The 24,563-nt window shown below is 45.4% G+C and overlaps 1 protein-coding gene across 1 annotated transcript in view; it reads left to right on the forward strand.

The window, feature by feature from the left end:
* Positions 1-21,997, forward strand: part of XYLT1 (xylosyltransferase 1) — a 158,210-nt gene extending 136,213 nt beyond the window's left edge. The window contains exons 7-12 of the mRNA XM_081839707.1: positions 1,904-2,120; positions 7,382-7,558; positions 9,634-9,896; positions 10,801-10,996; positions 15,900-16,233; positions 20,769-21,997. Coding sequence (XP_081695833.1) covers positions 1,904-2,120; positions 7,382-7,558; positions 9,634-9,896; positions 10,801-10,996; positions 15,900-16,233; positions 20,769-21,091 — 1,510 coding nt within the window. The 3' untranslated portion in view covers positions 21,092-21,997. The remainder of the gene's footprint in view (positions 1-1,903; positions 2,121-7,381; positions 7,559-9,633; positions 9,897-10,800; positions 10,997-15,899; positions 16,234-20,768) is intronic.
* Positions 21,998-24,563: the final 2,566 nt, after the last annotated feature.

Below are 24,563 nucleotides of genomic sequence, written 5' to 3' on the forward strand. Positions count from 1 at the left end.
TGGGTGAAATATGTGACTATTCGAACCATATGTTAAAAAGTAACAATGACAAATGGTTTGTTAGTAAATACTCCCAACAAATCTGTTGGTTGTTAATTGCTAGGAAGAAAAGCGGGGGCAGGGGGGGGACACCGAACCCTCTGCCAACCTTTTTAATTCAAGAAGTCATTTAGATTTTATTGCAGAGCATTAGAATGATTAATGCTGGAAGAGGAATATTTAATCTCCAACGGACAGCGCTGATTTAGTTTTCTTTGTTCCTTACCTTTCACTGGAAGGACTTATCAGAGGTGGGATTTCAGGTTTTCATTTCAGTTGTTGCCAAGTTGCAATCAGCAATTAATTAGCCTCATGGGTGATATTACTCACTTTGAACTGGGAACCGGACAATCCCTGAAGAGTATCTTGGCTCTAAGCTTCTGCAGGGACAAACACACACGCATGCACACACTCTCTTACACTTTTTTAAAAAAATCAGGGGTGCAAAGCCTTTTCCAAGCTAAGGGCCACAATCCCTTCTGACTAACCTTCCAGGGGCCACATTCCAGTGGTGGGCAGGGCCAGAAGTAAAAGTGGGTGGAGCAATTAATGTAATTTCATAGGCTAGTTTTTACACATTCTCAGCCCCTTTGTCTGCCAGCCAGGCAAGCAACAGGCATTATTATCCAAATTCAAGGACACATTCCAGACAGGCAAAATTTTCTAGAGTGTGACTTCATTATACAGCTTTTAGGCACTAGGCGAAAACATCCCTCTTTAACCAGGCCTTTGGCTGACTGGCATTCAATGTCCTTTTAAAATGTGTTGGGGAGGGGGGGAATGTATTGTGTTGTCTTTGTTTTCATTATGTATTTTCTGTCTTTATATTGTGATTTTATGTTGAAACTGCCCTGAGACCTGCAGGTATAGGGCGGTATACCAATTTAATAAATAATAATAGGTCCTGTGAGGAGTGTGGCCTGGGCTGAGGAGAGTTCTGAGGGCCTGAAAATAATCCATGTAAATTGCATATTCAAAGTAAACATGGTTTTTTTCAGAGGCGTCCCCACCACCATCACCAAATAATAGAAATAAATGACTGAACTTTCACATGCATGCATATTTAATTTCGCAGAGAATTGCATAAATATTGTATTTGGAGATTCTAGAACACCCCATTAAAATTGCAAGACATTTCCATTATCCCTTTTATAATAGAATGTGGAATTAGGAGCTCATCTATGGAAATAAAATGAAATAAAAAATTCTCAACTTCTTATCTTCCCTTTTGTCCTCTAAGCGCCGTAAACGCACAGAGAGGCTCGTATGTCTGGGCTTTGTTTTTCATTAATTAGATTTGGAAAACAGCCCATTTTCTTTCTCTGGGCTCTGTTGCTTTTTGAAATAAATTCTAATCAAGGATAAGAATGCTAACTGCCTAAGCACCAGAGTTTCATGGGGACCAGGAAGGTACACAAAGATGTTTAGTACAATGTTTAAGAGAGAGACAGTGTACACACCATATACTTAAAACACATTTCCCACTCCAAAGAATGTTGGGAACTGTAGTTACACCTCACCGAGCTACAGCACCCAGCACCCTTAAGAAACTAGAGTTCCCAAGATTCTTTGGGCAAAGCCGTGTGCTTTAATTGTATGGTGTGTACATAGCCAAAGAAGGGAGCTAACTGTCCCTTATTTACTATCCTCTGTTTTCTTGTACCTGCTGCTGGTGAATCTTTAATCCCTCAGACAATTTGCATGACATTTTTCACAGTGGAGGGTGTTCTACTCCTGCTTTAGTTGTTTCTCTCTTTCCCCCCACCCCCTTTTACCTCCTGCTATAATCACATATGTTCCAAGAGTCTCTTATCTTTCTTTCCCGTTACGTGTATTTTTAACATTTCCTTTCCCTCCTCTCCAGGTTTATTAGAAAACAAGGGCTGGACAGGCTTTTCCTGGAATGTGATACCCACATGTGGCGCCTTGGTGACCGGAAGATTCCGGAAGGAATAACGGTGGATGGCGGGTCAGACTGGTTCCTGCTGAACAGGAAGTTTGTGGAATATATCACCTTTTCTAACGATGACCTGGTGACGAAGATGAAAAGGTTCTATTCCTACACATTACTCCCAGCTGAGGTGAGCAAACTTGCGGAGAGCCCTGTCCCACCACAGAAAAATAAAAACAGCACCGGGGTAATTCATGAATGCCTGAATTATAGCTGTTCAGTGTTATGAAAGGCTTTTTCCTTTGGTTATTGGTTAGTTGATTGGTTGGTTGGTTGCTTTGAAGCTGCTCCACTTTAACATACATTACCTTTCTAAAAATCAAGGCCAGTCCTATCATTAGGCAGGGTGAGGAAGCTGCCTCAGGTGATGGAACCTGATTGGTTACGTCGTGGAGGGAGCAGAATTCTTGATGGCTGTTCCTCCTGACTTCATGGAGGACAAGGCTATCAGTGTGGCTCCTCATCATGTCTACTGCCTTCCAAGGTCAGAGGTGATATTCCCCTGAATGCAAGTCCCTGGTGAGAAATGATGGGAGAATGCTGTTGCCCTCTTGTCCTGCTTTGGACTTCTCACAGGCAGCTGGTTGGCCACCATGGGGAGGGTGGAGGAAGGATGCTGGACTAGACAGGCCTTTGTTCTGATCAAGCAGAGCTCTCTTTTTGTTCCATGAGGAAGAAGTATGTTACAATCACCCTGTTTGATCAGACCCAATGTCCACCTAGTCCAGGGGTCAGCAAACTTTTTCAGCAGAGAGCCAGTCCACTGTCCCTCAGACCTTGGGGGGGGGCGGACTATATTTTGAAGGGGGGAAATGAACGAATTCCTGTGCCCTATGAATAACCCAGAGATGCATTTTAAATAAAAGGACACATTCTACTCATGTAAAAACATGCTGATTCCTGGACCGTCCGTGGGCTGGATTTAGAAGGCAGTTGGGCTGGATCCGGCCCCCGGGCCTTAGTTTGCCTACCCATGACCTAGTCCAACCTTTAGCTTTCCACCAGAGGCCCCCCTAAAAAAAACTCAACAAGTTCCAGCACCTCTTTTTCTAGAAAAAAAAGCCTTCATAAGCCTAAAGCCAATGTTTGTCCCACAGCAGCTGGCATTCAGCAACTGAACAGGGAGACTCAGTTTAGCTATCATAATGAACAGCCCAAGTCAGCCAAACCTGTTGCCCTCCAGATATTTGCAGGCTACAGCTCCCACCATGATTGATCATTGGCTACACTGGCTGAGTCCAACAGCATCTAGAGATTAAGAAAGCTTGTGGCATATGGGGTTTTCAGTTAAGAGAAAGGGTGAATAAGAAGCAACATGATACAGTTTGCAGAATTATGCGTGGCATGAAGGAAATGGCTAGAAGAAAGTATTTCTCCCTCTTTCATAACACTAGAACTTGTGGAGGTCCGTTGAAGCTGAATTTTGGGAGAGTCCAAGAAAAGAAAGTACTTCTCCATGCAGCACCTTGTTAAACTATGGAACTCCCTCCTGCAGGATGGCTGCCAATTTGGATGGCTTTAAAAGAGGTTTAGGGATGCAGGTGGCGCTGTGGGTTAAACCACAGAGCCTAGGACTTGCTGATCAGAAGGTCAGCGGTTCGAATCCCCGCGACGGGGTGAGCTCCCGCTGCTCAGTCCCTGCTCCTGCCAACCTAGCAGTTCGAAAGCACGTCAAAGTGCAAGTAGATAAATAGGTACTGCTTCGGCGGGAAGGTAAATGGTCAGGGGTCCCTTTTCCTTTACCTTTAAAAGAAGTTTAGATGAATTTGTGGAGGAGAAGGCTATCCACAGCTATTGGCCATGATGACTGTGCTCTGCTTTCATTGTCAGATGCCGAAATTATTCTGAATGCCAGTCATTGGAAGCCACAGGAGGGGAGAGGGCCTTTGTGCTTGAGTCCTGCTTGCAGGTTTCCCACAGGCATCTGGGTAGCTACCATGAGAACAAGATGCTGGACTAGACGGACAAAATTCTCACAAAGCCCATGTCCAATGCTACCATCTTGTGGTGGCGGATTCCATAAATTATGTGTTGCATTAACTGGATTTTTTTTCTTCCTCTGTCATTCTCATTAGTAATGGTGACCAAAAGTTATATTAAGTGTGTAGGTGACATCCATCTTTCATCTATCCACTAGACCTTAATGCATTCAGAAGACGACTGATCCCCTTTCTCCTTTTCGCTTACACATATATTAAATGTTCTCCTTTTAATCCTGCTTCTCCTAAAGGGAAACGAAAGGTATCGTCTTCCCTTTCAACTCTGTTAACCTTTTATTCTGCTTATCTTTGCAACGGCCTTCTCTGCTAGTATAAAAGGACAGGGCAGTGGGTAATTGGGTAGGTTTCTCTTCCCCTCCCCTCCTCAGTCCCGGCTTTTTGCCTGAATGACAATGTATGCCTTAATGGGTTTAACTAGACAATTCAAGCGTAAAATCCATATTCACTGGCCTGTCATTTAACATTTTTTTAAAAGGGGGCAAGGGGCTTGTCCAGGGGGATAGGCGGTCAACCATACTAATGCCATTCCGTGTGGCTGTAGATCACCCTATAGCTGATATTTTACAAAAGAACTCACTGTTCTGTAAAGGCCTTTTGCTTTTTAACCACCCAATGTTTATCCTGTTTCAGTTTTTCTACCCACAAGATTTCCTCGGCTAGGTTTTGTATCCGACTCCTTCAAAATTATAATAAAAATAAATAACTAGGGAGCCCACTCTCATGTTAACCTAGCCCGGCCTTGTCCAACCTGATGTGCAGAAGTGTTGAACTATAACTCCCATCAGCCCCAGCCATACAGTCTGTCAGGGAAATTGGGAGTTGTAGCTCAAAATGGGGGGGGGGGTGCATAAGGTCCGGGAGAAGAAAAATCCTCGCCACTGTCCCAAAAAACAAAGCTTTCCTGGATGTGGGAAGATAGGAAGCCGCCCTTATACTGAGGCCACATTCACTCCATACATTTAAACCACAATGATACCGCTTTAAACACTCGTGGCTTGTCCCAAAGAATTGTGGGAGCTGTAGTTTGCTAAAGGTGCTGAGAGTTTTTTAGGAGACCCCTTCCCCCTCCCCTGCAGAGCTATAATTCCCAGAGTATGATAGCAATAAGTCTATTCTCACAGGGAACTCTGTGAGTGATCCTAACAACTCTCAGCACCCTTGACAAAACTAACCAGGTCCCAGAATTCCTTGGGCGAAGCCATAACTGTTAAAGTGGTGCCATAGTGCTTTAAATGTATAGCGTGAACGTGGCTCTCCAAGGCTTCAGTCAGGGGTTTTTCTCAACCCTAACTGTAGACTCCAGAGATCGAATGCGGGGTCTTCTGGATACCAAACAGATCCTCTGCCCCCCCCACCCCAGTTATGAATGTGGGCAAAACTCCTCAGAGATGCTGGGGCCCCAGTAACTGCCTGAGGGTGCCTTGTGGTGGCGCTGGGCCTGTCAGTCTCCATTACTATGGGATTTAAGTAAACACTGAAATTACAGTGATATAATTAGAAGAAGAAGAAACCCATTGGAATTTCTCACTGCCTTGAATTGGCAAATAGACTTAGCAGCTTCGGAAATAATTGCAAGAGACAGAGTGTCCCTTCTGTTGCCTTAGGGGCAAACTGGGTCTTCCACTGCGAGGTCATTTTCACCTATGGGCACATTGCAACTTCCAAATAAATCAGCGGTAGTAGAAAGAGAGGAATTGGCTTGGTTTGGGGTGGTTGTCTTTTCTTTTATTACTTTTACTATTTCCTCACGTTAATTGGTGGGAGATTTTGACCTTGAAATCACCACCACCACATTGGGAAATTTATCTGAGGGGGGAAAGGACCCTGACTGGAGATGCAACTTTAAATGCAAAACAACAGAATTAAATATTATCTCCTCCTCCTTCAGGTGCTCCTTCCTGTGGCGTTTTTCAGTGTTGGTGTTATAAAACCATTTCCCTATTCCAGAAATCTAAAATGCAATGACTGTCCCAGGCTATCTTCTGGAATTGTCATTTTTAAATAATTAATAGGGAAATTTTCCTCAAGGTTAATCCCCTCCCCACTACAGCAAAACACACACACACACAAAGAAAAACACGAGAGATCTTGTAATAATCAAAAATACCAAACACTTCAATTAAATTATTAAAACAGCAGCCAGAGAGAGAGAGAAAAAAACAACAATGTATTCGATTTTAAAATGCATTGACACAGCAGCTTAATAAAATCTCCTCTGTCTTCCTAAAATTCAAGAGAAAAGGGGTCGACATAACTTATTTTGGGGAGGGAGCTTCATAATCTTGGTACCAGGGCTGGATTTAGGTTTGCTGAGGCCCTAAGCTACTGAATGGGGCCCTTTATATGTCCAGCTGTCCTTTGTCAACAACAAATTGTCACTGGTTTTTTTGTGTTGAATATATGCCATATGGTAATTTATGGACCTAATAGGTATCTTTGCACATATCAAAATATGTATTTTATCAAAGTAATTGTTGAACTTACCTTATATTTTGGAAATGTACATCCAGTGTTGTTGTTTTTCTTTATTTTGGGGGGGGCCAAGAGATTGGGGCCCTAAACAATAGCTTGTTTAGCTTATACATAAATGCAGCACTGCTTGATACCCTTTTCGTATACCATTTGAGAGTCTTTTTGGCAAAAGAGCGAGGTATAAATGCTGCAAATAAATAAAATAGTAATAACACACACACACACACACACCCCAGCGGTCCACAGAGAAAAATGGTTTGAGAACAAGTGCAGCGCACTATGTGATCTCTTCAGCCCATATGCTTGTAACCCTCTATTAATGTGCTTGACTCCATACATTTAAGCATTCCTACCCCCACTTTGAGGGATGCGGGTGGCACTGTGGGTTAAACCACAGAGCCTAGGGCTTGCCGAACAGAAGGTCGGCGGTTCGAATCCCCATCACGGGGTGAGCTTCCGTTGCTCAGTCCCAGCTCCTGCCAACCTAGCAGTTTGAAAGCACGTCAAAGTGCAAGTAGATAAATAGGTACCGCTCTGGCGGGAAGGTAAACGACGTTTCCGTGTGCTGCTCTGGTTCGCCAGAAGTGGCTTAGTCATGCTGGCCACATGACCCGGAAGCTGTACGCCGGCTCCCTCGGCCAATAAAGCGAGATAAGCGCCGCAACCCCAGAGTCGGCCACAACTGGACCTAACGGTCAGCGGTCCCTTTACCTTTACCTTACCCCCACTTTAACTATAATTTGTTAAGGGTGTTGGGAATGGTAGCCCTGTGAGGTTGGCACCCTTAACAAACTACGGCTCCCAGGATTCTTTGGTGGAAACCGTATCGTGAAAGCACAGGATGGATGTGACCATAGTGTCCTCTCACTCTGATGTACCAACACCACTGAGTTTTGTGTTTCCCCCCACCTCCCGACAGTCTTTCTTCCACACCGTCCTGGAAAACAGCCCTCATTGCAACACAATGGTGGACAACAACCTGCACATCACAAACTGGAACCGCAAGCTGGGTTGCAAATGCCAGTACAAGAATATTGTGGACTGGTGCGGCTGCTCCCCTAATGATTTCAAGCCGGCCGATTTCCACCGATTTCAGGTAAGTTGGTATTTTATCAGGTTTGTTAGTCACGCCGTCGTAAGGCTGGATCCAGCAGGTCTTTTCTTACGTTCTCATGCGTGAGAGTTGGAGTCCATCATTAACCGGTAGGACACCATGCTGACAGCTTCTGCTCTATCCCATACTGTCTGCTCTACTTGACAGCAACTCTCCATGAGTTCTGGTCACTGCCGCCTGGTCCTTTTTCCTTTCTTTTTTAAAAGATGATGCCAAAGGGTTGAATCCAGAACCAGCTGCCCTTCCCTCCCACAGAAGCTCCATCTGGTGTTTCAGTCTATGGTGTATCTAGAGCTTTGAATGTTAGTTTTTTTAAAGAATCTAGTTCAAGCTCAACATGTCCAGAAAGGAACCAATGCAAGTTCGCTTTCATCCCTTTACATAACAAGCTAGTTCAGTTCACAGTTCAATTCAAATTCAACCAAATGACCCTCAGCCCCCCCCCCAAAACCCCAACATGCAGAATGTTACTGGCTGCTGTGCTGAAGTATAAAATATAATTAAGAAGGCTAAAAACATCCAAAAGTGCATGCACACAGTGGAATGTGAATTGTTTACTTATAGCTCGGTCAGCAGAGCATGAGTCATGGGTTTGAGTCCCACGTTGGGCAAAAAATTCCTGCATTGCAGGGGGTTGGACTGGATCTGACCCTCATGGTCCCTTCCAACTCTATAATTCTATTATTATTTTTTTGGCTCATCTTTTCATTCTATGATTCTATTTTTCCTCAGAAATTATGATCTTGAAGCTTAAAGGCCCAAAGTATCTGAAGCATTAAAAAAACCCCCACACATGTAAGAGATGATGAACTGGAAATCAGTCAAAGTCCCACCCCAAAATGAATTTAGTTCACATTCTGTTCTCAGCAATTATGGGAGCTATATGTTCAGGCATATATTTTTGAACTCATTCAGTAAACTTCATTAAACCAAACTAGTTCATTCCAAACACGGGGTGGAGGGCTCCCACTTGCACAAATGAGGTCCCAGGTTCAGTTGCTGGCATTTTCAGTTTTAAGCATCTCAGGTAGCTGGGTTGCCCAACAAGTTCTGGAGGGACACTGATTTCCCACCCCCTGCCCAAAAGTAAACCTGTATTCCTGGTGAGAATGCTTCATGCATTCCAGGCATTCTGGCTGCAAATGGAGAGAATAAACATAATTGGAGCCACTCCGAAAGCAAATTTGACGGGTGGTGTTGACTTTTCAGAAGGCATGTCGCAGCTTTTGATCTTGGCGCTTTCAAGCTTGACACTTTCTATCCCTCTTTATTTAAAAAAATGTGCAGAAAACAAAGAAGACTTTTACAGTCTAACAGAGCGGTGTTAGAGAAACACATAAACCATGAGCAGCATCCCAGTTCAGCCTGTTATAGAAAAATGTAAGAGCCCCCTATCACCAGCATCCACTTTCCCAAACACTTGTTAACATAACATAGCTTCCACAGACACCAGTGTACCCACCAATGCGTCCTGTGGTGTTCACAAAAGGTCTGAATAAATATCCCCTCAAAAACACACAAGAGACGATTTGCTTTCCCTGCTCATTTCCTGTTTGCACTGACTCAGCCTCTCTTACATTGAAGCTTTTATGTCATGCCCCCATGGCAGCCGTTTTAAGTTATGGCACCCACCCACCCATGGCAGCCATTTGTGTTATGCCAGGCTCAAGGCAGCCATTTTGTGACTGATGCTAGCAGCATTTTCTCAAAATTCTGAATGTGCTCATTGGCGCAAAAAGGTTGGCAACCCCTGCGCTCGAACAGCAAATCACCCATACACAAAAGTTCACAATTAAATTACTGGGTCTCATCTCTTTGATACTCATTCTTCCAACCTGCCAGGACTGTGCTGACACATTGCAAGTGGCTTTTTCTTCCCACCCCTACCCCCACCCCGGTTTCTCTACATCTGAACTTTTTATGTCCCGTTTTTGCTGGAATTTTCTGACATCCGATCTTGCATCCAGCATGACGTGTAAGGTGGGAACCTTGTGTTCTTCAAAAAAAAAAAATCCACAGAAACCACGTTGTAAAAAAAAATGTTCTTATTGACGCAGCAAACCACAAGACCGACCTTCTTTGCGCGCAAATTTGAAGCGGTGGTGAATCAAGAAATAATTGGCCAGCTCGATTACTACTTGTATGGCAACTACCCATCGGGCACTCCAGGCCTGAGATCGTACTGGGAGAATGTCTATGACGAACCAGACGGGATCCATAGCATCAGTGACGTCATGCTGACCATGTACCACTCATTTGCTCGCTTGGGCCTGAGGAGAGCAGAAACCTCCTTCCACACTGATGGTGAAAACAGCTGCCGGTAAGTTCAGAGTTCCTTCAGTCTAGAGCAGGTGGCAAGTACCTCTTCTTCTCCACACAGCTGAGGTCTACATTCCCTCTGGGCTAATCTGTCAGCAGCTGCAAGCCAACAGGGATCAAGAAGCTAAGCTGGTGGGCACAGGACAGAGTCAAAAATGAGCAGGGAGTCCCCTTCTCCCTGTTTCTCTCTTGCCAATCTCCAGTCTCCATTTCTCTTTCTCTCCAATAATACCCTTTTCACTCTCACTCACTCATGGATTGCGACTGCACGTTTCAGCTTTATTTATGTAGACCACAAGGGTAGCACCTGTCTAATATTTAATGGGAGGGAATTCTAGAAGGGAGGTACCATAGCATTAAAAGCCAGATTTGTATATCATGAGGCGTGGACTCTGCCAGAGGCCCTGTCCTGCAGAGCACAGTGATTGATTGGGTATATAAGGGGCAAGATGGATATTTTAGGTATCCTGGTCCCAAGCTGTACTGTAGAGGAGTTTATACACCACAACCAACACCTTAAACTTAGCCCAGTAGCCAGCTGGCAGCCAGTGCAATTTTTAAAAGTTTGTGAGTCTGGGAGCTGCCATTTAAATTTCCCACAGGACCCGCAAATGCCGAATTGCCCCAAGGGGTTGTGGTGAAAGTAAATGGCAGCTCTCAATGGCTCTCAATTAACTGCTGAGGATTAAGAGTCCTTGCTCTCCGGGGTCCCATCTCCGTGCCCTTTGCCAAGCCCCCACCCCACCCAGGCTTAAAAACAGAGGTTTAAGAAGCAGTGTCGCACATCTTCATTCCAATGAACTCAACATCACTGTAGCTGTAAGAACCTCACCCACTGCCAAACCACTAACTCTGTTGTTCCGCAGCTAATCAGACTCTTCTCCATTGGCATTTATGTTTTCCAGGTACTACCCAATGGGCCACCCATTCTCCGTCCAACTCTACTTCCTTGCTGATCATTTTCAGGGTTTCCTTGTCAAGCACCATGCTACCAATCTGGCTGCCAGTAAGCTGGAGACCTTAGAGACATGGGTGATGCCCAAAAAGGTGTTCAAAATTGCAAGTCCACCAAGTGATTTTGGAAGGCTGCAGTTCTCTGAGGTAAGCATTGCTGTTATCTTTTGTTTTTCCCTTCCTCTTTTAAACTGAACAAGGTTTCCTCTTCTTTGTTCTGAAACTACCATGACTCCTGCTTCCTAACTGAGGCCAGATCTGCCAGATATGGACTTCTCCACACTTTCATTTGACCCCCATTTTGACTGCACTGTGTTGTGTACCAATTCATTCCCCTGGGTCCCAGAGCTTTTCTCACTGTTCTGAGGCTGTACCTTGAGAAAATCCAATCTTGCTCAGAAAATTCTTATCAGGTGTGCAGAAAATTCAAAGAGAGATGTTGCTTAACCCATTTGCCCTGTGGATAGCTCAGTCGGTAGAGCACGAGATTCTAAACCTCAGGGTTGTGTGTTCAAATTCCACCTTGGGCAAAAACAAAACCTGCATTGCAGGGGGTTAGACTTGATGACCCTTAGGATCCCTTTCAACTCTATAATTCAATGACTGTAAGCGTCAATTCAGCAGGTAAGATCGGATTTTCTTAGCCTGCCAAGGAATTTCTTAGCCTGCCAAAAGGATGTTTCCTTGTAAATAATTGCTTTAAATTTTTATTGATTCCATTTAATCCCTACTTGTCCTTCAAGGTGTTCAGGGTTGCGTGCATAGTTCTCTCCCACCCCCAACATTTTATCCTTCCAACAACCCTGTGAGGTAGTCTGGGAGAGTGACTGGCCCAAGGTCATCCAATGACTTCAATGGCTGAATTGGATTTTAGTCTCCCTGATTTCAGTCCGACTCTGTCAAGTGCTAAACCGCTCTCATCCTGAGCCACACATTCTTTGCAAATGGCACAGCTGCCTAAAGCTATTTATTTCATCATTTTTTCTTGCTAAATCACAAATTTTAATTAAAGCCCACACAGCTAATTGAACAAATTTTTGTTCGTAGTCATTATGTCCTGGCCTATAAATTCTGCATTTTCTTTGGCAATTGAGAGAGGCTTAGGTAGGCTTCAGTGTTTTTAATGGCATGTGTGGCAAATCAGCGACATTAATGTCCTATTAAGGAGATGGATGCCGGTCTTGTTCTGTTTATTGAGATATCGGTGGACTGAATTGCCGTTTTCATGTCCTGACAAATGATCGCACCAACTGTATTTCTTGGGATTGGCAATTCTTCTGTTGTTTTGCTGGTGTGAGGGCATCTCGCAAGTTAATGAGAAACGCACATGCAAGATAACAGCTGAAACAGTATGTCTAGGTTTTGCTTGCAGTATTGTCACAAGCGTCAATCTAACCTATTAAAAATCCCATTGGTTGAACTCAAATTGGGGGCTGGCACCAATGGTCAACATTGTTCAGTATCCGCCAAGGCCTACAGCTTTCCCAGGGGCCCCCATTTGGCCCTACTGCTGCTGCAACTCCTACTTACAATTGCTGCCTGCTCACCTGCCTTCTCCAAGAATCAGCAGCCTCAGGACTCATTTTTCAGGGGTCAGAATTGATGCTCATCCATTAGCATCAGAGCCTTAAAACTTGGACTAGGCCGATACATGTCCTTGGCAACAGTCAATCATATGATCGATTCCCACTGAAAGCAGGGTTGAAGTCACTGCCTTGCAGCTGATGGGAACTTGATCACCCTACAGAAATCAGCTTTGCAAGCCCTATACTCAGTGCTCAGCAAGCAGCTCCCATGTGCCTGACAACTAGCTGGCTGTTGGAAAGCACCCAGCCACTTTAACTAGTGGTTGGGGCAACGCATCTGTCAATCATCAGATGCCATCATGATGTCAGGTGACTGGCCAAGCAGGTGATTGTCTCACCCACCAGTCAGAATTGGTCTGCGGGGGTGAGGATCAAGAAGGTTCCTGCCTACCAAGCCAAAAAGGTTTCCCATCCCTGGTAGTGACAGTAGTGAGCCAGATAAACACTATTTTGTTCACTGGGGCACAGAGATGGGGAGCCTATGGTCTTCCAGATGTTGCTGGACTACAGCTCCCATGACCCTTCATTGTCAGCCGTGTGGGCGTTGGCTGTGGCTGTTGGGAGTTGGAGCCCAACCACTTCCAAAGGGTGGCAGTTTCCCAGTAGGAGGTTAATTCCATGTGGCGTAGGTATCACCTCTTCATTTGTTTTTGGTTTTTGGTTTTTGAGAAAGATGACATCCGTCCAAAGGGAAAGAGAAAGATGGACTTGGATTTCATTTAGGCATTCAGGGACTTCTGCACTAAGCCTTATCGGCGGAACTCGAAAAAAGTTTGTTTCTAGCCTCGTTAGCAGTTGCAATTCATCACAGAGAACAAAGTGAACTGGGCGGCAGGCAATTAGTGTCTTCTGTGTGGACCTAATGGTCCCCGTTTGTGGTGAGCAATGAGACACAAGCTAGTAATCAAGGCATAATTTATCTTGGGCAAATTTTAAGTGCAAACCCAAGCAGGGACCAGAATAAGTGATGCAAAAGCTGAGTAGGGAGTTAAGGAGCACCCTTTCCCCCTCCCCCAACCTCTTCAGAGGAAAACTGCAAGTGAGTGGATTCTCTGATGGCACAGAAGTACAAGGGGATGAATGAGACACAGTGGTGATCAGTCTGTCTGCAGTACAGAAAGTGGTGACTTTGGGAGTTTAAACGCTTAGCAGAAGTGAACTTGATGCAGAATCCCTGTTGTAATCACACTGGGACTGAGTTTAGAAAAGTAAGAAAGCTACCTTTATTGCAGGAAATGCATGCTTGATAGGACAGGTCCTAGTCCTGACCAGCTGAGGTGGAGAATGCAATGGGCCATGCTTAACTCTTGCATCTCAGCAGGAGAGAGACCAAGTTGGAGGCAGTAATTCTTCTGAATGCCACCTGCTGTAAGACAGGGTGCTGTTGTGCTCAAGTCTTGCTTGTAGACTTCCCATAGGCATCTTGTGAACCACTATGAGAACAAAATGCTGGACTAGATGGACCACTGGCCTGATCCAGCAGGGCTGCACTTACGTGAACTGCATGGGGGAGGCAAAAAGCTAGTGAGTAACTGGGTCTCAATCTGCGCATTCGTCCAGGAGGTGTCAATCAGCTGATATTCGGGGCTTCAAATCTCCACACCCTGCTCTCTGCAAGGATCACCCACCAGTGGCTCAGTGGTGCTTGCAGAGAGACCTGAGTCTGATCTGAAGGCCCAAGAATCTGCTTTTGTCACCAGTGAAGGCATCGTCTCTTTGGATTTGTGCCTTCTGTACCTTCTCCCACCTTCTTCCTCCTTGTGTGTGTGTGACCTGGGGAGTTCATACTTCGCTGATTACAAATACTTTCAGCAACCGGTGCATGCCACATTTAATTGCAGTTACTTGTGTCCCTGTTGCCCCTTGGATAGTAGCAAACGATTACAGCTATCTCAGGCATAGCTGAAACATTGGGGTGATGGGGAGAGAACATGTAAGAAAATGTAAAGTCTGTTCAATGTTTGTGGTTGGTTGTAAATCAGTGTAGTTCTATATAGAAACTTGTTGTTCTGTGATTCTTCCCTTCATTCCTGCCACCACCTACTGGGCGTTAAAAAAAAAATCAGTTGAAGCTGTTCCAGGTGGTGTCAGGCTGAGCAGGAAACCTGCAGGTAACATATTACAAGCATCAGTGCTTTAGTTCCAACAAGAATTATGAAGGGTCCTCAGAAGTAATGCCATGGCAAATGTAGAAGTGCAGGTCCCCTTCATGATAAGTCACAGCTGTGACCCCCTCATAGCCACACCCCTTTCTGAGACTATACAGCTTTCTATATTTATATAATGATCCTATGATTTTGCATTAATAATAATTAGGGATGCATTGCAATGATGCGCTGGCTTTCTACTAGATCTACTATTTTCTGTGCACATATAACTGGGGCAGATGGGGCTTGTCTGCCTGAGAAGGTAGTCCATCCCATCTAGGAGAAGCAAAACTCTGATCCTAAACTTCCACTGCCTTGTGGGATATCTTTGGGAGAAGAACAGGCTAAGGAGTAAACCCTAAGAGTCCCTAAGACAATAGGATGGTGCCTTGTACGCCTTCTTCCAGCAACTCCTGCAGCCAGGCTGGTGCCAAACGTATTGCTCTGCTTTCCTTTGGACCACATGAGCAAGAATGAGAAGGGGGTCTTGTTGTCTGGGTAGCCCAGGGCCTCCAGACACGCTGCCTTGGCTTGCTCCTCAGAGAGGTCATTTCTGCGCTGTTAACGCAGCGGTTTGGCTTCATCCCCAGAGGTGCACTCCATTGTCTCTTGAGACAGACAGATGCCAACAAAATCATTTTGAGTATTTCAGGGGAAATCAAGTTGTGTTTCCCTTCTATGTCACAGAACTTGCACACCATTCTCTTGAAACTCACACACCTTGTGTTTCCGGTATTCCTAAATGCTTAGCTTTAGAGCTACAGAACAGAAGAGCTCCACCTCCTCAATGTTATTGCCACTTGCCTGTTCCAGAGTGACCCTAGGAGCCAGCCCTCAGGGACTGACTCGCCTCCTTTTAGTCTGGCTCCAGTGAGCACAGAAGGTGAAAGCACTTCTTCTCAGTTGTGCAAAAGCTCCCCCTTCATGCCGATTGGGTGGCCCCAGGGTGCTGGAGATGAGGACCCTTCTGCAGGAATAGTAATTGTTCTTTGACTCCCTGCAACCCCACAGAACCCCATCTCTGGTCCCTAGCATTGAGACAGAGATTGCATTCACAGATGCACAGGAAGGGTGGCTACTGGCTGCCTCCGTCAATCATTTAGCTCCATTTATCTCTCCCTTAGAAAATAATTCCCCCCCCCAAAAAAAAACCAAAAACAGTGGGATGGAGAGCAGCAGAGCAACTCAGGACCCAGGACCTTATAGCAGCCATCCAACACGGCAATTACAAAAAAGAACAGAATATGTTGATTTTTAAAGCAGTTGGTTGTTTCTTTCAGTGTTACCTGATGTGCAGTGCTTCTGTTTACCCTTCAGATTGGAACCGACTGGGATGCTAAGGAGAGAATATTCCGGAACTTTGGGGGACTCATTGGGCCCATGGATGAACCAATCGGCATGCAGAAATGGGGAAAGGGCCCCAACGTCACTGTTACTGTCATCTGGGTAGACCCCACAAACACTATCGCCGCCACGTATGATATCCTAATAGAATCCAGCGCAGAGTTTACACACTACAAGCCGCCGTTGAATTTGCCTCTCCGCCCAGGAATCTGGACTGTTAAGATCCTGCATCACTGGGTCCCTGTAGCGGAAACCAAATTCCTGGTCTCTCCTCTGACATTTTCTAACAGGCAAAGCATCAGGCAAGGTAAGTCCTTTTTGCGAACCAAACCGTTATTTGCAATTACAGCTTGGCCGCAGGTACTTAACTAAGATGGGGCTTGGGTCAGATCCAGAAAGCCTCTTCTTATTTTTCTCATAACATGATAGTGGTCATCAACTTAGCTTGCATTAAAAGGGAATTAAGGAAATACAATGGAACATAAAGTTTATCTACGGCTGCTAGCCATGAGGGATACATGCTACCTTCAGGATCAGGCGGGGGGGATTGCCTCTGAATTGTCGTTGTTTTGTGATTGTCAGTTTATTTACATACCACATTTTCCTCAAGCAAATCTCTGCTCAAAGCAGTTCACAAAGTCTAAATACAGTGATATGGTAATAATGCATAATAAGACATATATCACTGCAACATACTAAAAAATTGATAAGCAGCAATTAACACTTCATTTTGCATATATAAATGTTTAAGTAAGCATGCAGCTGGAGAGTAATAGCAGACGATGAACACATTCTGCCTGTTGGTTTCTGTGCTGCATCCTAGAGGGGGAAGAGATGTCAACAAAAGCATGTTCCGTATCTTCCATAGGCCCACACCTAAGGGGTCAAAGAAGGCACTGACTCCTGTCAGAGCTGCTGTAAGGATGGATTTATTTCAGGTCTGTGGCTTCACAGGCCTAACTATTCCGGCCTGTTTCCACTTTCCTGCTTCTCTGAGACTGTTTGCATCCTCCTGGGTCACATTCACACCATAGGTTTAAAGCAGTATGATACCACTTTAAAGAATCAAGACGTTCCGCAAAGAATCCTGGGAGTGCTAATTTGTTAATGGTGCTGAGAGCTGTTAGGAGGCCCCAATCCCCCTCACAGTTAAGCCATGCTGAGAATCGTCGTTCTGTGAGGGGAGCAGGGGTCTGCGAAGAACCCTCAGCACCCTTAACAACCTGCAGTTCCCATAATTTTTGGGGGGGGGGAGGAGCCATGACCATCTAAAGTGGTATTGTACTGCTTTAAATGTGTGGTGTGAATGTGGCAGAGGTTTCCTGTCCTTTCTGTTTTGGCTGAGGCAGCTGTACACCTCCCCTCCCATCAGGCAGGTGAATGGGAGGGCCCTGCCTAGCTCCTTCCAGCGCTGGAATCCAGTCAAGGATTCCTCAGAAGCCATTCCTTGTTTGCTGCTTGGTGGTAGGGGATCAGGGCCTCTTTAAAGGGCAAAGTGCTGGTGAATGAGCCCCTGCAACTCCTTACAGCATCCCAGAGGCATCTGGTTGGCCACCGTAGGACAAAAAGATGCTGGACTAGATGAGCCTTTGATCTGATGCATCATGACTGCTTCTTAGTATAACACAGGATGCAGTCCAAACAAAGTGAAAGCACTGTTAACTTTCCTTAATTTCAGCAGAAGAGCCTGTTAGAGTCAAGCGCTTTGATAATGACCACAGAGATTAAGGAGTATTCTACTGACTTGAGGAAGGAGTTCATTACTGGAAAAAACATTGCCCTTCTATTATTTATTGTACTGGTGCAACTCAAGGTGCAAGGGTCTTTAGGTACTGATTATACGAAGGAACCAATGTAGTGCTGTTGCCTAAAATGCAGGTATAGAAGGGGGATCTGTTGCAGTTTCAAGTGCTCCTGTTCAAGCAGACAGTCGTGCCCTCTTCCAGGATGCTCCGTTCCTTTCCCACCCCCATTTTCATTTCCATCTTCCCAAGGCCACATGCCAGTGATGGATGAGGCCAGAAGCACAAGGAGGCAGAGCAATGTGTGTATATTTTGCCTTTGTTCTGCAGCCCTGTGTAGGGAAGTTTTTAGCGTTTGTTACATCTTACTGTGTTTTCATTTGTTGGAAGCTGCCCAGAGTGGCTTGGGTAACCCAGTCAGATGGGTGGCATATAAATAATTTTATTATGATAGTTTCTATGCACTGTGACACCACCAACGCTCTCTAAGCACCACCAGACAAGCAAGCAAGAGGCATTATCAGGGTTCCAGGACACATTTCACAGCCAGGGAAGAAGAAAAAAGGAGTGGGACAAAGCAGGGGTGGTTCAAGGTGTGGCCTAAGAGGATATGTGGCCTTGAGAGAGCCCCGAGAGCCAGACAGAGAGGTCTGAAGGGCCACATTTGGGAGCCTGAAGTCTGCACAGTTGGAATATCGTGGAAAAGGGTACATGTTTTCAAGAGGCACACTGAGATTAGAGCAGAAGTTTAGAAGAGCATTCACAGTCTGAGCTTTTGAGTGTGCCTCTCCAAGACCTTGCAGTTCAGAAACATTATGCTGCATGCAGGAAATTGTTATAAAGCCTCTTAGCTTTCTTTTCTTTCTTTCTTCTTCCTTTTTTCAGCATTTTTTTTGGCTTTGCCACCACTTGCATTACTTAAACTTAATTCTAATGCCAGATAAACGCTGTGAAACTGACAGAAAAATTAGGACATCTCTAAGAGCCATTTTTCTGATGTTTTGTGAACAATGCCAAGGCTGCCACACACACAGAAAATCACTACGCACCTCTAGATTCAAAGAGCAGTGTAATGAGACCTGCCTTTTATGAAGGATAAATAATAGGGCAGAACTAAAGGATGGGGAGAGGGTAGCTCATTTTCTGTAAACTTCTTCAGCCACAGTGATTTCCCCACCCCCCACCCCGCCCAAGGATCATGTCAAAATGGGGCTGAATGCCTATTCAGAGTGAGGGCAGTGTGGTGGTGGGCATGGCACATGTCAGAGGCAGCCTGCCTTCGAATGACAGTTGCTGGGATTCGCAAGTGGGAACAGTTCAGCTGTGCTGACGTCCAGCTTGTGGGCTTCTCACAGGCATCTGGTTGGCCAAGAACAGGATCCTGGACTAGATAAGCCCTTGGTGTGATCCAGCAGGTGCCTACAGTGAGAGCTCATGCCATCTGAATAAATCAGGTAGAATTCAACTGCCTTGGCAAGTCAATTATATGATCAAAGCCATAATAAGCCAGACAGAAACAGCATATTTAATATAACTGAATAATCGAGGTTGGCCGGGGGGGGGGCTTGCAAGGGAGGGGGTTTACCTCAAAATATAAAACTTAAGTCTCAGAGAACCACGAAGAGTGTCCAAGCCAGGGAGACGGAGCCTTAGCCAATTTACAACAGAAGATCAAACCATTGCTTCCTTGCACAAAAGGAAGAGCTTAGATAATTGGCACGAGTTGCAAATTACACAGGCGACGTGGCAGGAATTGTAGACACTAGTATGTCATTCCTGGCCCACAGACCCACTGGAACACACAGCATAGTTCTCCAAGTCTGAGAGGGCCTTCTTGAATGAAGGCATTTTGCCCTGGAGGTGGTTATGTATGTTTTGGCAGAGTTCGGACGAGTCCCTTCCTGGCATCAAGTCTAGGCTGTGGGGAAATCCATTAACCCCAGCCACCTCTATCCCAATTTCCATATGTGAATTTTGAGGCAAAAATCCCAGCTAGTTTCCTACAGGCAGTTTTAAGCACCTTTCATGTAGCACCGTGGACACTCAATGAAGCTGAATGTTAGAAAGTTCAAGACAGATAAAACGAAAGCACTTCTTCAAAGAGTGCAAAGTTAAACTCTGGAACTTGCTTCCACGGGAGGGCACCAAATTGGATGGCTTCAGAATCCCAATTGCTGGAAAACACAGGAGGGAAGAGTGCTCTCATGCTTGAATCCTGCTTGTTGGTTTCCCACAGGGAATTGTTCAGCCACTATGAGAACAGGATGATGGACTCAATGAGCCAAAGGCCTGATTCCGCAGGCACTTGTTATGTCCATTCCAGTGATTGCTCTGTACAGTGGTACCTCGGGTTACATACGCTTCAGGTTACAGACGCTTCAGGTTACAGACTCCGCTAACCCAGAAATAGTACCTCGGGTTAAGAACTTTGCTTCAGATGAGAACAGAAATCGCGCTCCGGCGGCGCGGCAGCAGCAGGAGGCCGCATTAGCTAAAGTGGCGCTTCAGGTTAAGAACAGTTGCAGGTTAAGAAAGGACCTCCGGAACGAATTAAGTACTTAACCTGAGGAACCACTGTCCTGCTTTTAATGAAGGGGGCGTTCCCATTTTTGTATTGCTACACACTGTGCCAGTATTTCATTAGGAGGCGTGGTCTAGGGTTACTTTTACACACAATTATTTATTTATTTATTTCATAAAATTTATACGCTGCTTGATTTGTCAAAGGGAACTCAAAGCAGTTTACCCAAAAAAATGTAAAGCAGTAAAATTATCACCAAGAAAAGTTAACAACAGTAATTTAAGACGTTCAAAAAATTAAGGTAGCAATAGATTAAAAACTCACGTCAACTTTCTAAACATCTGGGTAGCTTTGTCTAAACAAAAATGTTTTTAGCATCCACTAGAAAGAGCACAGTGAAGGTGCCTGCCCAATATCAAGAGGCAGGGTGTTCCAAAGGGTCGGTGCCGCCACACTAAACCACCAAATGGTTTTGAATGGCAGCCCTATGCAGAGCGTGCTAATGGTAGTTTTGATCTGAAGGTCAGATTGGCGTGAAGCATCTCAACTTTGCATTTCGGTTTGTTGTTGTTTTTACAGAAGAAGCCACAAGGTTGCACAGCGGACCTCCAAAGAATGCCTACATGGAGCAGAGTTTCCAAGGCCTCAACCCGGTTCTGAATATCCCCATCGACGCTGCGCAGGTGGACCAAGCAAAGAGGAATGCAGCCCTTACGGGCAGCAAGCTGGAGAACTGGGTGGACAAACTGGTGGGAGGCATGTGGTCAGCTGTGGATATCTGCAGCACAGGCCCCACCTCCTGCCCAGTCATGCAGGCCTGTAGCCAGACTTCTTGGAGTTCACTCAGCCCAGACCCAAAATCTGAGCTGGGGCCTGTTAAACCCGACGGTCGTTTGAGGTAGCACAGGGTACACATCCCTCCACTGGCTTTTAAAAGGGAATTTAACATGGTTGCTCTTGTGACATGGGGGGGGGATTATACACCTGCCCTCCTAAACTTGGGCTGGTTTCGAAGTGGATTAACTGCCAGGCATCCTTCAAGAAAACGTACGATTTAGTTTTCACGTAGTTCTTGGAAGTGGTATGGAGGGTCGACAGCTAATTTCATCGAATGGCTGTCATTTTAAGCTCCGGGAAGGTGTGGAGAGAAGGAAACCAGTTTTTAAAACATGCCTTAAGTTTTTAGCGCGGGTGCAGTATCAAGACTACAGATTATTTAAAACCTCAGTCTGAGGTGTGTTGGCTATTTTATCACACACACACACACACACAGCTGATAAATAGATGGAAAATGAGTAGCAAAATGGCAGCCGGTTGCAGATGCTGAAATTGCCATCGCTCCCCATGCCATCACTTCCCAAAGCATTCCCACAGCAGCCTAGCAAAAGTGTTGACATTATCACTATGCCAAGCCGTGTTTTCACTGGCAAGGACTTGGGGCTCCCCATCCCCCTTTTGTTATGTATGTAACTATGTATGTATGTATTTATTAATTTCAGTCTGACACACACACACAAAAAAAACCTCACTGATACTCCACAAGAGTTCAATATTTGTCATAGCAGACTACAAAACACTTGCAGACAGCCCCAATGGGAAGAAACCCCTTCCTCTACCCCAGCATTTTAAAGAAGTGGTTTCAGGCAGGGGAATAGCAGCTGTTTAGGGAAGTTTTTAATGTTTAATGTATTGTGTTTTTAATATTCAGTTGGGAGCCTCCCCGAGTGGCTGTGGAAACCCAGCCAGATGGGTGGGGTATAAATAATAAATAATTATTGTTATATAGTTATAAGAGAGAAAGAGTTCAACTACACCCCCCCCCAACAGCCTTTGCTTAATCCTCAAGTTACAGGAAGCTGCCTCAGACCCTCAAGAGCCGCTGCCGGTCAGAGCAGTCAGCCCTGGGCTTGGTTTCAGGCAGTTTCCAATATTCTGATTTTAGAAGGTTGCAGGAGGGAATCCTGGGTAGGGCGCAAAGCAGGAATACCAGCAGTAGGTGGCGCCAGTGCAAGGCAGAGGCAACTCATTCTAGTCTTGTCCCCATCTTCCCCCCCCCCCCCCCCCCCGATAAATTTCTACCGAGGGCAAGGAGGAGGAGGAAGATGACAGCACTGTGTCCCCCAAGAATGGTTGTCAGCAAGAAGACAGGCACATGGGCTTATGGGAATCAAGGCTGAGATTGGTGGGGCAATCACCCCAGTGGGTCAGTTTGAGACATATGACTCTTTGGGGCTAGTGTTAAAAGCTGCTCTTCCATAGGAGGGAGAGCAGCGCCCCCTGGAGTGCATTTATGTGTTTTACCTGTAACATTTTCGCAGGTCTTGAGCATAGTTGTTTTTCCACTTTTGGGAGCTGGTGGCATATCATCTGGTCCCCAGGCAGTCTAACACTGAGGAAAAAGTATAGATTCTATTAACATTCAAATGGCGTTTTAGTCCAATTAATTTCTAGCTAAGCTCTTTGGCATAAGTTGTGCAATCTACATATACAGGTGGGTGTGTTTGTGTAAAAATAGCCAGTTAATGTATTTTTTCTTAAAAGGTTTCTTTCTCTTCTTCCTCCCCCCCCCCCCGCCCATTTTGCGCCTGTGTAAAACTTTCAGGCCTACTCCAGTGCAATCCTGTGCATGCGTGCCTGGGCATAAGGGCACTTCCAAACTGCCACTGTTTTGCTGTGGGATTCAGTCACATACTAGCAAGTTCAAGTTGTGCAATTGTAATTGATCGGGAGGGTCCTGTGTGACAAACCAGCTTCCCCCGTCCCACCCCAGACTGAACTTCCTTGAGATAAGGAAAGTGATGGCAAATTGCATTGGAAAGTGTTGGCTTTTAAGACCACATCACCTAACCTATCTCACAAACAAAGCAGAACGAATGACCGTTCAAACAGCCATCTCCTTGCAAACAAATCAGGTTGGATGGTCAGTAAACTGGTACCCTGGAAGCAGCCTCAATCCCAATTAGTTTAGCGGGGCTTCCTTCTGAGTAGACCTGCACAGACTTGCACTGTTCTGTAAGCTCACCTCTTAGGAGAGCCTGACGACAGAAGAAGCACGTCGCAAGAATCAGTTAAATTCCCTTTTAAAACAACTGCAATGGTGACCGTAAAAAAAAAAGAAACTTCTGAGTTTCCAGTGGCTTGCTAATGTTTTTCCTCTCACCATCCTGTTTGGTTTAAAGCTACTACCGTTCGCTTTGGACTTTGAAATTGCAGTGTCAGCTGTGCTGGCATGAAGGCAGAGCATTAAATGTTTAGAGCTGGCAGCAAAGGAGGCTACATAGGAGGGCGGTTTTAGGTATTTATTTGTATTTTTAGTCAATGACTAATTAGTAGGTGCTGCTTATGCAGCTTGGAGATTATCTTATCTTACTAACGAAAGCTGCCTTTATTAAGAAAAGGCCTTTTTTAAGAAAAACAAAACAAAACAAAAAGACATCTCATTTCTCCCCCTTCCCTTTTCCTGCATTCTTGATTTCCACTCGAATAAGAATTCTGACTACAAAAAAAGAAAACCTAGATGTTCCAATCGCTGATAAAAGAGGGGAGAGAGGATGGAACCCATTCCGTCAGAAATCGTCCAGTCAGAGGTAGCAGCTGCTCATATCAGTGTACCCATCCATGTCTATCAGAATCCTAGAAAACCACAGTTCTATAGGTCCACATGGTGCTTCCATGATCTCTGCCATTGTCCCTGCTGGCAAGGGCTGATGGGAGTTTGAGTCCAGTAACATCTGGAGGGCCATAGATTTCCCTGTCCATGGCTTAGGTGCTTCTGTAAGAAGACCTTCTCTCCTGGAGAACTGTCCCAAGTCCTAGCAGAAGACCAGGAGCCCAACATTCTCATGCTGAAACAAGGAAAACCCAGATTTCCATCCAGCCTTGCGGGGCTTATTCATTCATCTGTGTTCATCACTCTTGGAGCTGCACCCAAGTGGTCTTCCTTGAAAACGACTGTGCTGAGTTGACGTGAGCCAATGGCATTTGATGTTTGCAGGCATCTCCCATGCTTGGGTCATTGCTTCAGGTTGTGCTCACTGAGTGCCGAACGATGCATATGCAAATCTGCCCAAGCTGCGATTCTGTCCATCCCTCTCCTTGAGTGTCTCAGGTCAAGGCATCTTCTTAAATCTATGGTGCAGATCACTCAGCTTGCAGCAATCCCCACAGTTGCTCCCAGTAGACTGTGACGCATCTTGAGCTGGACTCCCTGGTTATGTGGACTGTGGAAACAGATCCACCGCCTGGAGCTTCTAGACCACAGATGAAGCCCTACACCGGGATTCCCAAAAGCTTCATCTGTAGGCTGAACGGATGGGAAAGTAACTGCTGAGTCCACCAGGTTCGGCTTGCATGCAACACCTGCTTAGCACTTCA

This window comes from Podarcis erhardii, assembly GCF_964252035.2.
Source record: "Podarcis erhardii genome assembly, chromosome: 14".
NCBI lineage: Eukaryota > Metazoa > Chordata > Lepidosauria > Squamata > Lacertidae > Podarcis > Podarcis erhardii.